Source organism: Metopolophium dirhodum, chromosome 3, assembly GCF_019925205.1.
Source record: "Metopolophium dirhodum isolate CAU chromosome 3, ASM1992520v1, whole genome shotgun sequence".
In the NCBI taxonomy this organism is placed as follows: domain Eukaryota; kingdom Metazoa; phylum Arthropoda; class Insecta; order Hemiptera; family Aphididae; genus Metopolophium; species Metopolophium dirhodum.
The window spans coordinates 37612648-37631188 of NC_083562.1; the positions used below are offsets into that span (position 1 = coordinate 37612648).

At 34.2% G+C, this 18541-nt stretch overlaps 1 protein-coding gene across 1 annotated transcript; it reads right to left on the minus strand.

Moving 5' to 3' along the window:
• Positions 1–896: 896 nt before the first annotated feature.
• Positions 897–16689, minus strand: LOC132940684 (uncharacterized). Its single transcript, XM_061008392.1, has 3 exons — positions 16683–16689; positions 14640–14929; positions 897–1475 (listed from the first exon to the last, which is right to left on the minus strand). The coding sequence occupies exons 1-3, from the start codon at positions 16687–16689 to the stop codon at positions 897–899; spliced, it is 876 nt and encodes a 291-aa protein (XP_060864375.1).
• Between the last annotated feature and the right edge of the window lie 1852 nt (positions 16690–18541).

Below are 18541 nucleotides of genomic sequence, written 5' to 3' on the forward strand. Positions count from 1 at the left end.
ATGAGGAAAACTAATTGAAAAACATGTTTACATACCTGTTATATACCTCTTATAATATTATATGCCTAAACCTTACTGTATAGCCATCGTCGTGTGTACGATTTCGTGTAAGACACCATTTAATAGGTTTAAGCAGAGTTGATACTAACTTAATGATTATTCTTTCACTTACTATTATTAACTCATTAAAATAATTAATTAATTGTAGATCGAATTCCTGATATTGAGCTTAATAGGTTGTTACATGGTTTTTTTTTTTTACTCATAGTTACTGGCTTCAATCATTTTTCTGACGGATTTGTCACCAGGAGAAATCATAATACCACAGCAGCAGTCCTACAATATGCAAAATACTTATTTATTAATTATAAATGTATAATATAATGTACTATATCCCATTCAATGTTTATTAAATTTTTTATTATTTACAATTCACAGTTCAACATATTATGTGTTTTGATTTTTTACGATGGTTAAAATACGGTTTTAGCTGGCACAGTGCACACTGAGTTTAATAATATGATGGATAGGTAAAATGACAATGGTCATAAATGACGCAAATAACAAGCCACTTTACAAAAGCATTAATATGGATACAAAAGAGTTGTCATCGATAAAAATAATGTAAACTGTTGACGAGAGGCAGACAGAGAGCTCAAGGCAAAAAGCTAAAACTGGATATTAACTGGGTCACAACAGTGAGACGCGCCAATTAATTATCAGCCGCAACCAAAGTTGATAAACGTTATCGTTTAAGGACGTATGATGGGAAGACCTGCTGTAACCTGCTAACTAAAAGTGACAAAGAATCCTGTAAGTATTTGAAGGACATCCCCTGGACTTAGAAAACACAAACAAATCTCGTAGACGTCGGTTTTTCAACATCAAACAAAATACTAGAAACGCGGAAAAAACGACTTTGTGTTTTCGTGTGAAGATTTTCGATCCAATTTTTTTTTTCTAGCATTCAGAGTGTTGTTAAAAAACCCGACGTCCACGAGATATTTCGGCTTTTCCAAATCTGGGTTTTCCAACAAATACTTACAGAATTGTTTGGTAGATTTCATATGTATCAGGTCTTCCCACACGTCCTTAAACGATAACTTTTCTACTTTGGTGTCGGACATTTCATCGTCGGCGCGTTTCTCCGTTGTGGCCCAGTAGATTTCCTGTTTTAGATTTTTGTCGTGAGCCCTCTCTCTGCCTTTAGCCAACAGTTGACATTTTATCGGCGACAGCTCCTTTATATCCACCCTAATGTTTTGATGAAGTGGCTTGTTTTTCGCATCGTTTTCGATTTTTGCAAAAGCTCTGTTGAATATTTCGAATTTCTCGACAGCATCTTCTGACGATGTACCGTGGTCATTTTTATAGCTAAATTTTTCGGTACTGGTTAACTCGGTCTTGGTATTTATAAAGTCTAAATACGCACTAAGACGCTTATCGTCTTCCGCAGTCTTATCGTCGTCGCTCATCTATTATATAATATTCATTAAAAACAATATATAAATATCGGTTGGCTCGCTTTCAAGTAAAAAACCTATCTTTAAACTAAAAAGTAATGATATATTATAACTCACGAGCAATTTTTCGTTTTTTTCGTTCAAAATAAAAACTTATTGAAATAATATTGAAATAATTAAATACATATTATTACATACCTATAGGTAGCTACTTGACTAAACAAACATATTGATCTAAGAAAGTAACAAATTCATTATTAAATAATTTCAGCCAACATATCCATGCTCGATCAAATGATCCAAAAAACCAAATCGATTCCGTAAAAATAAATATGATCATTAATATCAATACTAAAAAAAACTCTCAGTAGTGTGCGCTTACTCGGTAATTTTTGTAATCCGTCAATGTTTTTTGACGGCGCAGCTCGTCTGTATCCATAACAATATTACGTAAAATGAGAAATTCCGAAAACAGTTCAAACATTTTGTCGCAACGATCTGCGACAAACGGTGTATTCGTGGTGTAAAATAGTGATAATATTTATTTATTTATAAACGCCTGAAAGGCTCTAGTACAGTTGCATTATAGGTAAACAACATTAAAATAATATATTAAATCGTGATAATATTATAGTCGACAAGATCCGTCGATGAAGTCCTACGAATTTCTGCACTTGCGTCCATCGTTTCCACGCCGTCACTGACGGATACAGTGAATGATATCCGACATTGTTGTGATTTACAGTTACCGAAATAATATTATGCATTTCATTCGTACACTTACGCGCGTGCGCACCGTAAAACGTATAATATAAATAATAACGTGTCCACAAAGTACGAATGTCACATGATATGATAATATTATGTCGATCGGCCGTCGCTTAATGTCATAATAATAAAATCATATTTTTCAATCCGTTTGAACGGTATTATTTATTTTATGGGTTTTTACAATATTCGTGTTTTTCCCGTCGCAATATATTATAATAAATAATAATAATAATAATAATGCGTATTTATATCACACGCACGCCGGATCCGCGCGTTTCATTCCGAACGGTTAAATTTCAAATTTCGATTGTTTTTTTTTTTATTATTCCTATATGTATTTTTACCGCGTTCAACCGGCCGCCGCGCGCAGTAGACATATTATTATACACCCCGTAACGGCGGAAGACCACATTATAAGTGCATATAAGTTTTCCTCCGCCATAACGCAAACCCCTCGGCGAGGGTACATATTATGATATATATATATATATATTATCGTTATTATTATTGTACACGTACACGCAGTCGTAAGAGCGCGGTCGCAATACCCGGAACAAATGATCCGTTGACCGAATGCGGAGGAGTGGTATAGTATTTTTTATTTTTTTCAAAAAAAAAAATAAAATCTGAACGAAACGAAATGAAATCACTATTATTTTTAGAGTGTATATAAATAACGTTTTACGATCGTTCGTATATTATTACATTATTATTATATAATATTATTGTTTGTATATTATACAGGGTGAAGTTCAACCCCAAATCGCTAAACCGGACGCTCGCGCTGCACCGTTGTGGCGGCGGTGGGTGGTCGGGGTCGGGACATTATTGTGTTATTTGATATATTTTATAGTACTTTTATACATAATATACAATAATATTATTACGTTATGTACATACGCAGTGGTTTTCTGCGACGCAGTTGGGCGGTGCGGCGAGGGTGTTTCTTTAAAAATTCGTTATTATTATTTTTTTTTTTTTTTAATATTATTTGTTTTCGGTCGCGTGGTTCGATTATTTAAAGTCACATGACCTGAACGAATCGAAACGATGACCGGCGTTTCTGTTTTTTTTTTTCTGTTATTTATTATTTAGAAATGTAAATATAATTACATCGGATTTCGACATTTTGCGGTTCCGCAACAGCGGTGGTAATCGTTTTAAATATTATAATATCATAATATCGTGCGAAGGGCGAACGGAATGTAAACCACCATTAGTCACCGCCGATGTTGAAAATAAAATAAAAATATATAATATCGTTATAACTCCTTTCGGGTCCGCAAATGTGTCAGCGGCCATATATAATGACGTTGTGTCGTTAACGCTATAACCGGCGGGGTGTATGTGGGTATATCATATTATATAGGGAGACGGCAAACAGTCCTAAACCCAGTCCTCCGACATCCGAGAATGAGACGCAGCCAACGGTGGTTTGTCTGCACTTGGACTTGTTGCGACCTGCAGGCCACAATAATACAATACAATATACGTATACATTATATAACTATCGGATTTTACGGTACTTACGTTATTGTTCAGTCACTGCGAGTCGCAAAGTCCAAGTTTTCATGTATTCGATACTTTGAAAGTTTTTCGTACCTAAATCGATACATTTAAAACGAGTCGTATTGCATCAGAATATTAATAATATAATATAATTATTTTTTTTATTTAAATAAGGCTTCAACTCCTTATAGGTTATTATGGCCTGTAAAAATTACAAAATATTATTAATTGAGTATTGGTCTTACAACTATGGGGGTACATTATGTTTAACAATAGAGGGAGTTTGTAGGATATATGACGTACATTTAATAATATAATTATTGTAATTTTGATTTAAAGGAGTAACTACCGTGCCGTTATAATGTAGGTAATATATCCTCGCACAAAATATGTAAAAATATATTAACTTCAACGGCCGTTTTACCGAGTTCTATCCGTCGGATTTTTGAACGGATTGAATTATCTCACCAAGACATTATATTAACACGCGTGATCCTTTTATAGTTTCCTCTTTTGTTTTATAATATTATGTTAAACAATTGTTTTTTTTTAGCAACATAATACCTACGCGTATGAAATTATTATAACAGGGCCAAGACGTAATCAAAAAACATTACTCATGATAGAAAATTTCATACCAATTAGATTAAAACAATAAAGATTTAAACTTTGTTGCCCATTTGTAATTAATCGATGAAAATTGATCTTATTTCCAGATGAAAATTTACATTTTCAAATCTCGGGATAAAAAGTGTGTTGACCAAAATCATGCTGTAGAAGATTATTGTCTTACCGATTTCATGGTTTTTTTAAATAATTACGGCACATGGGTAAAAGGTATAGGTACAAAATTATAATTAATATTATTTTTATCGCTAAATATCGCACCCCTAAAAAGCAGAGTTTGAGGGGGGGGGGGGGGGTTATAAAGAAAGTTTACAAAGATTTTATTTGCGTTATAAAACCATATAAATTCTACATTATTATATGATTGACGTGTCTTTATAAATACAGTTAAAAATCATTAATATTTAAAAAACTATATAGGTACTTACATTAGGTGATTTTCTGTACTTAAACAAAACTTTTAACTTCAAAATGGCAAAAATGTCTCTTAAAATTAGGAATAATACGTATATTAGTATAATAACATTTATATACGATAGTACCTATGATAAATTAAAGAACATTACATTATTCTTTAGTTACATATTATTTAATCGTACGTCTTGGGAATTTAATGTTTACTATTATGGTATTTTAAATGCTACGCTTGTTGTAATAAATGTAACTGTTTATTTTTATTGGTACGTAGATTACATTAAAAACAAAAAATATTTACAACGTTGGAACATTAATAATTATCATTCAGTATAAATTGTCGAAAAGCGTCTAAAAGATTTTTTTTTTTAATGGATGTTAACACGTTTTTATTATTATTCACAGAAAAACGGAGAAAAACTGCTGCAAGGTTAAGAACATTTTACTTAAAAACCAAGCTTGATTTCATATTGCAAATAAACATTATATAACCTATCCGAATAATAATAATTACATTATTGTTGTTTGTGTGTACGAACAGCAATAAGGACGACAGCGGACGAATCCGCTTAAATTTACTACATTATGTTATCAAGGTTAGAAGAGTTGAGCTACTATAAAAAAAATGGCACTGGAATCTTTTCGATTGCGGGTAGGTAGGTATGTATTATTTTTTAAATTTACGACTCTGATATAGCATCCACTTGCGTATAAGTATCAGCTAACATGGTACACGTGCTTATAAAACTCCATATGATACCTATATACCTTTATACGTACGAGTACTATAACAATATAATATTGTAGACAAACTATAATATTATTTTTCGGGTAAAAATTACATACTACGATATATTATTTGAACATTTATAACCTCTTTGGAAATTTGATATACGAGATATTTACACAACAATCTTAAAGAGTATTTTTTTCCGAATATTTTGATGTATATATCTCATTTTCGACTTTTTTGGACTTACGAGGTATTGCAGTTTCACCGACGATATGGCAACAACGAGCAAATTTGGTTCGGTCTTTGCGCAGTAAGAACGACGGAAATCCGTACTTTTCTCAAATCGAAAGAATGAAATGAAAACCGTTTTCGGTGCACTACTCGAGTGTTGGGCAAAGTGCCTTTATATAGCCACCGAATAATAGCCGATTGTCCGTGCGACGTATTGGGGTGTGAAGATATTGTACAGTTTGGCGCGAGTTCGTGAGACGATTAAAGAATGCCAATGCTGATGGGCAAACGGTATATACAGAGTGTTTTTTTCCCCGTTATTATATTATCTCGACGAATCTGTGTGTTAAAAACACTTTTGCATGGAGTCAAGTACCTACCATCACTTGATGTGTCCTATATTACGCTTAATTTTTGGAAAAAAAATCAAATATTGTTCATGTTAATACTTGTCTTTTCTAAAAAACACGTTCACGTTATTAGACTAATCACAGGTAGGTATATTATTATAAAGGATAATATCGAACGTTTAGTTTTTATTTACTACAGTAAGAACTTAAGTATTTTACGACCATTAATACATTCGGTTTCAGAAAGAGAAAATAAAAATTTTTTCAAATGTATACAACGCCTTCGTTAAAGAAAATAAAAACTCGTAAATCCCATCATAGAAATCCATACAAATTTGATTCGATTTTCAAAAACATACAACATTATATAGTTACGCAGTATAATATTATTACGATTAACGAGGAAATGGTAGGATATTATAGTAGACGCATAGGAAACAAATTAATAGTTATGAATAATTAATACGAAAGTCGTGTCAGCCTACTTATAATATTGCAGAAACGCCGTGGGATCATTATATTATATATTATAAATGCGTAAGTATAATAAACGTGCTGGTAAATCACTGGTATCGCAACATTAGGTACCTATATAGTATATAAAACGAAACGTTTCACGTCTAAATCTCTCTCTCTCTCTCTCTCTCTGTTTCTCCCCCTCTATTTCTCTTTACATATTATATACAACGTATAACAGAAAGACTTGACGAAAAAAAAAATGATGCCACTTAAATGTATGACAAAAATAGTTGAAATTATATGATTAAGAAATAATTTAAGAAATACCCATGACAGCAAATTCCCAAAAAAAATATTTTGAAAAAGATGTTACGTTAACGTTAACGTATTGATATTTAAAAAAATTCTAAAAAATAAACTACTTGACTTAGATAAATGTTTTTACCATCAAAATTGTTCTTATAATCAGATTCACAAATTGGCTATTTTGAATATATCCAAAAAAATTTAAATCAAATTTTAAATTTTTTATTATCAGTGTTAAAAAATAACATTTATTTTTGTATAATATATTATGTGTACCGCGAGTGCCTTTAAATTATATACACAAAAAACATTTTAAATATTGATTAGAACAAAAGTTCCATCAGTTCTATCTGTTACATCACCCTGTATATTTGTATTCTTCTTCTCAGGCTTATAGCGGGCCATTCAGGACCATCGCCGCTTCTAAAATGCCTTTCCACCTCTCTCTATCCAATGCCGCTATAATATAATATATAACACACGAAACCATAGATATTTGTGGATGTCATATGTATACTGCATAATATTATATAAGTGCACCAATACTATTTAAGTCTGACGTGATAAAATACGAATGTTGATCGCATTTATAAGAGTCGGTGCTCTAGAATCCCTCTATCCGTCCATCCGCATCCGCACCTTTTGTATCTACCGATTTTTACACTTTCACACACACACACACACACCGGTATCAAAATTCACATTATCGCATTTCCCGATCGTGTCATTTCCGTATACAATACCACTGCAATGCGTGGTAGGTATAGCGTTTTCGTGCTTAAGTCGCTATATTATTCTCTTTCGGCGTGTCTATACACTCGGTCCGATGCCCTCACATCCGCCTTCCCCCTTTCGGCGACTTTTGACGGGCGTTTGGGTTCCACCGACGTGTTAAGCACGTGATAACTGCGAACGCTATACGTAATACACGATTCCGGCCTGATACACCGCGTGACTTACATGGCAACATATTATAATATATAATAATATACTGAACATATTATGTGTATATTTGCTGCACTCTAACGTGGTTTTCGATTTGACATTTTTTCACGCACACGAAAAGAGCACCGGACATACGCGCTGGGGGATCGCACCATCCAATTGCCGATTTTCCTATAGGCCATCATGGGATATTTCTAGACACTGAAACTCGACTTTTAAACGTTTCCGGCTTCGAAACGAGACCGCCAAAGGGCCAAGCCTTATCACAAATTCTTATCAACAAATCACCTTTAGTGCGACTTTTATAATTCGACTGTGTTTCCAACAGCGGTATCCACTATTGTAGCTATCACTGGGGGGTGGTCTGGGGATCTCCCCTGTCTTGATCGGAGGCCCAGCTATATTTTATACATGAACTAAGAGAAAAAACGTATCGACAACATCCGTGTTGACAGAAAAGACGAGCAAAAATCTCCCTTAAGAATTAAATCCATACGAGATTGTTGTGCACAACCTATACTACCCGAACGTGACATATACAATTTATTAAAATTTAATTTTTCTAGTAGTTGTGAAAACACGACGATGAGTGGTTATTATTCCTATATTATCTAAATGACATTTCGACCAAACATGGACGTATTTACGGGAGGAATAATGTGCTGAGTTATGGGGGGGATGTACCTATATGAGGAGATGTAATTGTAAGGGATCCTTGATATTTTTTTAGTGTAGGTACGTACCAATTACAATACATATTATTATTATAATACAATATTATTAGATTCATTTGTCAACAAATTTATCCGATTTGTGATAATATTTTATATTATTTTATAATACCAATTGAACGATTTCAAATATGATAATCAGAAGATCAGATTGTGAACAATGAAATTGTTTCATGGTTCATTGTTCATATTGTTCCTATATCTTGTGATTATATTACGATTTACGGTTACATCAATTCTATTGATAACGTAAATGGTTTGCAAATAAATTTGAAAAAATCTTGCTCATTCCATAGCGTAATATACCTAAAGGTCAGTCTTTTCTCTTGTTACCATTCCTCCGAGGAGAAGAAATACGTTCAATAAGGTCATTGAAAACTTTGCCCTGAAAAACAAAGTTAGATTTTAAATCATTATGAATTTAAAAACAATATATACAATTTCATTTTAATTTATTGTGTTTGATAATATCATTATTAAGGGGCCTCCCTACTGCCGTCAATTTTAGCTGAAAAGACCTGAAGCATTGACAAGATCGATTTTGACTCTGAAAAAAAATTTGAACTCGCCAGAAAAATGTCCATGGATCCTATACGAAGCACATTGTAAAAACTAAATTATATATTATATTATTGTGAACTGTAATCAAAAACTTGAAAATATGAACTTTTTCGAATCGCAGTTAAAGTTAATATTACTAACGGAAAATGTCTCGTGCGATCTACAGACATTTTTCTGCTGAATTCAAATATTTTTTCAAATATTATTATTTTGGTAAACTAGACCACCGATAAACCGATCTTGAAGTAGGTATGTCGTGCGTTGTTCGCGTAATCGCAGGTAGGTATAATAATATCATAATAATATTGCTAGCGTTAGCGTAATATTATAATACACGTGTCTATTCTGCAATGGTATTACAATATTATTGTAAGTTATTCCGTAAAGATTATTTTTCGTTCAATTCGTGACTCGTCGATGTAATAATAATATAATATACTATTACAGTGATCGAAAACTAGCGTCGGCCAGCCTAATGGGCGGAAATACATCGATGGCGGAGGGTTAACTCGACCGTGGGTGTCGAACAACACTATGTTATACACTGTCACTGTTGCAGCGGTGAGATTTCATTAATTTTCTTTTGTCGGAAAAACCGCTGCGCCGGGCCTACTTTACGCGCGAGCGTCAGAGGTCAAACGCATTTTTATAGGTACCTACATAAATCTTTTTCCCGTCTCGGGAAAGCGCTACTGTGGCGGCCGTGAAATACATATTCATGGACTAATCGAATAATCGCGAGCGGGTACAGTTTTTTTACGTCTGTATATATTATATACGTGTTCTTTTACGACTATATACACACACACCCACACACCCACACACACATATATGTAAACGGTCACCGACTATCATCGTATATAAATGCGGTTGATAGCCGTGTGTGTGTGTGTGATGGCCGGATATTGTTGTGTACGGAAACGCCTAGCACGCACACGTTAACTCACTGTCCCGGCAGAGGGTTTATTGAATAATGTAGGAAATTGGCAACGACACCCCGGGACGTTATTAAATGGATCGGTCGGCAGGACAAATAGCCCCGGAGGAGGCCTGCGCGTAATGTGTTGGGCGATAAAAAATCGCGTCCGCGCGTATACATAAAAAGTGTAGAAGAAGAAGGAGACGAAGAAAGAGAGGAAAAAAAAATGTCCGACACGCACACACAAACGGAGTTCGCAGTCGGAAAGCAATTCTGTTAAAAGTGTCGACAACAACACCCAACGCGGCGGTGGACTTTTCCCTCCTCTCGTCGAGTATTCCGCGTGTGCGTGTGCTTCGGATAAGTTAAGTAGATTGTTGCGGCGGCGACACGCTGCAGTGGGTAGGCGCGGGCGTGTGTGTGTGTATGTGCGCGAATTTTCACATAAAACACAAAACGCATCGTTCAACGGCCATATATGTATATAAATAACACCCTCGTCGGACCAGCCACCGCCGGTTAGAAATTCAAATCGCGTACTGCAGTGGATACGAATATATATATAATATAATATTATTATTATACGAGCGCGAGCGTCGGTCTTTCGCACCACCACCCACCACCACCACCACTACCGCGGGCGCAAAGTGTTTTTCTCTCATACTTTCTTCTTTTTTTTTCCTTTATTTTTTATTTTCCCGACACGTACGATCACACGCATATACGCGCGCCCGCGTTATTATAATATTATGTATATGTTGTGGTGTACAAAAGTGTTTTTCCCCGTTTTCTTCTTTTATGTCTGCATTAAGTCGACACGGCCGCGACGACGACGACGACGACGACGCGCAGACACACTATATTATTATTCGCATATTATATTATATGTGTACGTATATATACATATCATGTTTGCCGGTGTGAACTAGCGTGGGGGTAATGCGATATGCATCTGTCCCGTCCTCGTTCGCACACCCCCTCGCCCCCCCTCCCCACCCACCATCTTCCACTCGGGCAGGTCTGCGAGTGTTTTTCACGACCGCCGTAAAAAAACATAAAAAGTATATTATACACGTATACAATACCTATGTGTGTACGGGAAAAATCAACATATTTGCGTGGACGACTTATGGTCGCCTCCACGACGGTGAAAACAGTCGGTTGGACGCGGGGCCGAGACCGCGTGCTGCAAATTCCGCGCGGACAGAATAATAAAAAGCCGACCGGGCGATATGATAACAGCATATAATATTATATATATATGTTATATCTGAATACGAACTGTGCACGTACATATTATATTTTAATAATGTAGTATGCGATGTACATGACGTCATTATGATATCAAATAGTATCGTGAGAGAGTGAGACGTCATTATTGTTATAAAACGCGGCGCCAAAGACGGAATATTATAATAATACGCAAACGGCAAAGTAGTGGAACTCGCGCAGACCCGTCGGTATTCATATTATTTTAATCAGTGATGGGCACAATCGAATGGTATTCGATAGTTTTAATAAACTATCAATCAATATCTATTCGAATGTTTTTAACATAACCGATTAGTAGTTTTTAATAGAAACTATCGAATAGTTCGGTGGACTATTAATAGCCCGAGTGGTTCTCGTTTGCGTGAAACGGCTCTTAATTTTTTATTATGTTGTACGTTTGTATTGTTTTTAATGCAGAGATGACCAAATGAGTACCTTTACCGGCAAACGGGTCGCTGCTCTATTGCATTTTTTAGACTTTTGACTGACGGCGGCATCGCATTCTTATTTGTCAAGATTAACTAGTGGTGAATATTCCAGCTGTTCTGGTCATTTAATTTGGTTGCGAGTTTAAAACGATCTCAGCATAGGTCTATGGGCAACCAGTACTATCTATTCGATAAACTATTCGATAAATTATTCGAATAAACTATTCGAATAGTTTTCATATTCGAACAGGTTATAGATGACTATCGAATAGTTCGAATAGTGAACTCTTATCGAATAGTTCGATAGTGAACTACTATCGAATAGTTAGATAGTGACTATTCGATAGTTCCCATCACTAATTTTGATGCAAAGTATAAATTAAATTGCAGAACGTACCTACCTATTGGTTACCAACCTATAATATAAATAAAAAAAAAAAAAAATTCTTAATTTGCAAATTCCACTTGACATCCAGCTACTAGCAAAGGCAAAAAGCCTGGCATAGTATATAGGCGTAAAGCCGTCCTACCAAGTAAGTAAGTAACCTACCTATTGGTGTTTTTATATTATTCGTATTGATTGTATACTACGCGTAGTATATAGTATGGACTGTACAATTGATGTTATACAGGATTTTTATCACAAAGACTTTCGACATAGGTTAGATTTGTTTTGCCGTTTAAATATTGAGAGCGTCATAATAAATAATATTGCGGCGATAAAAAATTCATTTTTTTTCTCCAAACAACAACTACGCTTTATTTTTCTGTTCAATGATTAGCTCGAAAACGTTGTTCAACGTATCTAAATCGAAACTTAGACGGCGCGTATAGTTTACGAGTTATTAGAATACGATGAGCAAATCCGGGACCTAACCTAACCTAACTGAGACTGTCATAATATAATATAGCACACTGCAACAGCCAATCGGCTGTAGATTAAAAGTGAATAATAAATTATACCGACAAACGGAACAGTTAATAGTTTCATGCAGGGCTTAAAACCGTTATCAATAAAACCGGTAACCGGTTATCGTTTAATTTCGATGTTTTGGTAATCGGTAACCGTTTCTTTAAACATATTTCAAACACTATGATAACCGTTAATCGTTTAAAAACCGCGGTTGATGGGGTTTTTTGGTAATCGATTACCGGTTAAAACTGGTTTTTAAAAATAATTTTTTCAATTTTTTCATCATATTTTTAAAACGGTTTATTCAGGCCATTCGTGGGTGGCAATAATAATAACTATTATTATTACAAAATCAAAAACTTAGTATGCTTTAATTTGGTCGATTTCCCTCAAATTAAATATTTATTATTTATTTTTTCAGACTGCTTTAAAGTTTAAGACAAATGATCAAGATGATGGCGATCTTCGTAAGTCAAAAAAATAAATTGCATAAAAAAATGTTACTGTCATCATTTTCTTATTTATAACTGTAAGAAACCAAAATTAAATATAACAACTTTTCAAGATGACCACTAAGAGTGATACATTGACACGGAACTTTTTGGTTGTATTGTGCATATTACAGTACCCCAAAACCTAGACCTGCAGATCGAGCATTCTACGCTAGCCTTTGGAGCAAACACTTCAAAATATATCAAATGCAGAACCAGGAAGGTTTGGGCGCTGGGAGTCATAATTTAATACTAAACTGTTTATGAATGTATGCAAAACAAAGTATAATGTGATAAAAACCTAAAAATTTTGAAACAAATTGCTTGAGATTAAACTTGGAAGGTCCCCTATCTATGGCAATAAGTTGTGGCACCGTACATAAATGTGTATATCTCTAAGAAACAAAGATCAATAAAAAAACAATCATCAACGACGAAGTTTACGACAGTATTAATTATAATATAATATAGTTAAACAATTATACCTATATATATATATATATATATATGTCATATTCACAACAGATAAGCAATACTCGACGGCAATTAATTGGGGAAAAAAATTTAAAAATAGCTGAAAAATTAAATTCAACTATAATATTGAAATCATGATACATGACATAATTATTCAAGTATTAAATTCCGCGAAAAAACCGTTAATTTTTTTGGCCGGGAATGGGTTTCGGTTATAAAACCGCGATTGAAAATACGAGGTAACCGCTTTGATGTTAATACTTAGATATTTACCTATTGATTACCGATAACCAATAAAACCGGTTACCGGTTTTAAGCCCTGGTTTTATGTCTTGAAAAACTTTTGACGTTTATAATAATACCACAATAAAATATAATAATAAATAAGTAAGTAAAATAAAAAGAGGAGCACGCCACTTGATATTTTTCCTCTCCAAGGAAAAACTACGGATCATAAATATTATGTTTTTGTTAATAATAGTAAAACCATGCCAACGAAAACTTTTACTAAATATCGGTCAAAAAAACAAAGCGAAGGTTTATCCAACACAAAAAAATAATATTATTATTTATGTTAAAAAATGTGTAAGTCATTTTTAATGTTTTTTTTGTTTTTTTGTTTTTCCGTGTTCTCAATACCAGCCATAATAATGATCCGATGCTCTCGGTATCTTGCAAATATCCGAATGTAAGCTAACTCGACTGCATTTCTACCCATATAGTGAAACTTCCATATAACGAAGTCGAATAAGCAGCAAAAAAAATGCGTTATATGGAGGAATTCGTTAAATAGAATTACGTATTTTTTTTAACTTTTCTTTTTAAATTTAATTATGTATGTATGTAAAAAACAACATCAAACATCATATTATAGTTTAATTTAATTTTTAACCTTAAATGTAATTTAAAAGAAATAACCTGTAAGTTTTGTTTGCTTATTATTTTTGAAAATTGTCCTTTTCTCGTAAAAAGTTTCTATATTGTCAAGTTTAAAAAAAATTTCATCGGGAACATTTGCTTCTTGTCTAAAACCATTTCTTACCACTGATAAAGCGTTTAATATGTCTTCTTCTGTGAGTTTGAATTGTTCTACTGCATGTTCCTCTTCGTCGTATTCTTCTTCAAATTCATCAGGATTTTCTTTTTTTCTAACCTCTTCTACAATACGTTCTTCAGTAAGTGCTTCATATACGGCAATATCTTCATCAATTTTCAAATAATCTTGTAAAGTAACGCCATCGCAGTGAACTAACTTCCGTTCTCGTTGTACATCTGGTATTTCAATATCGGTTTCAATAATTTCATTTGTACACTTCTCCAAGCTTTCGATACCTCAGAAATACAATCTCACAGTGTAATAATAATTAATAAAATTTGATAGTGACAACATTTACAAAAACTGGTTTTTATCGAATAATTATTTCGTTATATTATAGAAACATTAGATTCATTATTTGGAGATACATTTACGTGTAATTAACAATGAAGGTCGTAGTTCTTAAAAATATTTCGTTAAACAGAAAATTTCGTTAAATGGAAGTTCGTTGTATGGAAGTTTCACTGTAATATGTTTTTTGTTATAATCGCACTTAGTCGTGTAAACCACGACACCGAACTGCGCAGTTTCGCGTTTTTCTATTTCTTTTCGCGTGAATTTAACTCTATACATGTACATATTATTATAATATAATATATTCCCCGGCGATCGAAGGGTACATTTTTATTTTAAAAAGCTTTGTCGTGTTTTCGATCGAAATATCCTCGCGCATACACACCCGCAGAACACGATATTATGTCATTATTAACACAAACGTTATACGTCAAATCGCCGACGGTAAATTTATACGGCGCAAGTGAGTTGCTCGCGATTTAATGCGATATAATAATATTATACAGTCATCTATAATATATTGTAACGTGGCCGGGGGAACGACCATTTAAATATAAGATATCCACGGAGAATCGTAGGATCCTATAGATGTAAATACCGTAGCCAGGGACAGATATGTAGATATCAGAATCTTAAATATATTTAAATTACTAGGATTCCTTTTCAGTTATAATTATGTTTTATTGTCTACTAAACACTTACAGATATTAATACTCACAAATTATATCAACTATGTTCTATTGCGCTATGCAACTGTATCGTATAGTCATACGGAGTCCGGTAATCGTAGTGTGTATTGCCTTACAATAAATTATGTGTTCGTTTTAATATTAACGTATCGGTCAGCAGTTAATCGTACATACGGTAGAGTTCGTATTATATACATAGGTGTCATGTAACATATATTTTATATTTATAATTGTTACAATATGATATAATATTATATATATATTATTGTATTATGCTGTCGGTCGAGATGATTGTTCTCAAATCGATGACACACGACGGTTGTCGAGAAAAAATAATGCACTACATGCCACCACCCCACATATAATAATAATAGAATATTATATCGTCTGCAGATGTATCGTCCGACCGTGAGTATACCGCGGTTCATACATAACACATACACAGGTACCTAACATACTGTTGTATAATGTGATATGTATTATACTATTTGTCACAAGTATAATATGGACACTGGACAGTATAATACTTTGGGTGCGGAAAAACGACGGACAAGAAAATTTGACATTGCGGTAGGTATATATATTTTATTACTTCACTTCAGTTGTATATAATATTATCTATTATAGTAATGCTCATAAGTCATAATATTTTACTACTGCCGGTGAACTTGCATCACAATATGGGTTATTTTATCGAATGACATTAATTCTGAAACCGTTTTTCTCAATTTTTAACAATTTTCCAGTACCTAGTTTAAGTATTTTAAATCAATAAGAACAATAGGAATACAATAGATGCATACCGCTAACAAACGTTACGCAGGGTGCCCATTCGCCAACCACCACGACCACTCATCTACATTTTAAATAACTTTTCGTTTGAAATTTGATTTTTCGTAAAAACGTTTTGATTCGGAATATTAAATTGAAAATAATATATGTCATCATACGTGAAAGTAGAAAGCTTGAAAAATATGAATTATTTTAATTCCATTATACTGCTTACTAAACATGACGTAAAGTAAAAATTTTTCAAAAATTATAATAAATTTGTTTTGATATAATAAAATATGTTATATTAATTATTACTGTTGAGATCAACCTTGGAACAACAGTGTTGTAATCTGCATACTATGCACGGTCTTACGGTCCGCAGTGTTTAAAATAAAAGTTTATGTTGAACAATAATACTCAAATTGGGCGAGATACCGTCGTCCCTTGACGGTTTCAACTCGGCTGATGTGTTTTGTTACATATACATTTTTCGTCCATCATACAAAGTATATTTTACAGATTATGTGATTGGAAAACACACACCTGCAGAAGACTCCAAGGTGCATACTCGCGGCGCATTATTTTTCTGAAGTCGATATATAGTCTGAGAAAAAAGTCACTCTCGCCTTTCCAAGGATCTGAATCGTCTGAAGAAACGTCAAACCACCCCCTTTGCGGTCTAAATATAACATAATATTATGTACGGTATTAATAATAATAATTACGAACTACCACCGCCGCCATCACCGTCGTAGTGGTGTCGTAATACGACGACGAAAGGAACACGTCCCGGCGAAAAAGGGTTATTCCTTGCGTGCGCGGATGTGGGTTATTGCTCGTTTCTAACCCTTTTTTCGGATCCCCCGTGCGGCGCGCCACTTGGGTTATTAATTTTTATAGTTTGCGACGCGCTAATTTAATTTCTCGGCGGCGGCGGCGGCGGAGGCAATGTTTTCCGAGACTCGAGAGGAGAATTTTTCTTGTTTTTTTTTTTTTTTTAAATTATTATTAACTTATTATTATTATTATTATTGTTATTGTGGTTGTATAATACGCCCGGACGACGATACCACGGTGGCGGTATAACGCGCGCGTGTATTACACATAAAGTTTACCGCACCGTATAATAATATATGAAGAAAAAAAGTGAAACCCCTTTCGCACGCGCCCCCCGAAAACGTGAAAAAGCCGCAAGTCCCGAGGTTGTCGTGGACGGCGGTGTTGGCGGACGGAGAGGGGGGGGGGGACATAATAATATTATTATACGACGTGATGTGCGGCTCGCAATTAAGAGGTTTATTCATTTCAGACTGTTGTCGCGGTTTTTACGTACACAATACGATCTTTGGGCGGCGTCTCGAGCCGAGGACGAAGATGTGAAGACCTCGCGATTTATTGCCCACACCGAGAGAGCTCGGTCGTTATTATTTTTACTATCGCAAGACACGCACGCATTGTGCACTCGTCGAAATGCTTTGGAAATCTCGACATCGGCTTCTCTTGTGGCTACCGAAAAACACGTTACGTTACACGTACACGCAAATTATTATGTTATAGTTGTAACGTATCGTATTATATTCCTCTACCATTTGCTTTTTTTACTATACATTATTACCAGCTATATTATTATCTCTCTCGCTTTTGCTATATTAGAGGTTCACGTCGTCGATGCAACACTACATTTTACCATTTCACCAAACTTGTATTATAATATTCATAGGTATATAAACTTTTGGAAGTCTCGACTCTTCTCGACATCGACTTTTCTTGCTACCGAAAAACACGTTACGTTACACGTACACGCAAATTATTATGTTATAGTTGTAACGTATCGTATTATATTCCTCTACCATTTGCGTTTTTTACTATACATTATTACCAGCTATAATCTCTGTCGCTTTTGGTATATTAGAGGTTCACGTCATTTAGGAAATATTATAATATTTTACGCCCTTCCGCCAAATTCTTAGTATAATATTCATAGGTAGGTACATAATTTTTTGGAAAACTCGACTCTTCTCGACATCGACTTTTCTTGCTACCGAAAAACACGTTACACGTACACGCAAATTATTATGTATAGTTGTAACG

Excerpts from the sequence above, each read along its gene's own strand:
- LOC132940684 (XM_061008392.1), bottom strand. Across the intron at positions 1,476-14,639 it reads TATTAAACGCTTTATCAGTG|ATGAGCGACGACGATAAGAC; the intron begins GTAAGAAATGGT and ends ATTATATAATAG.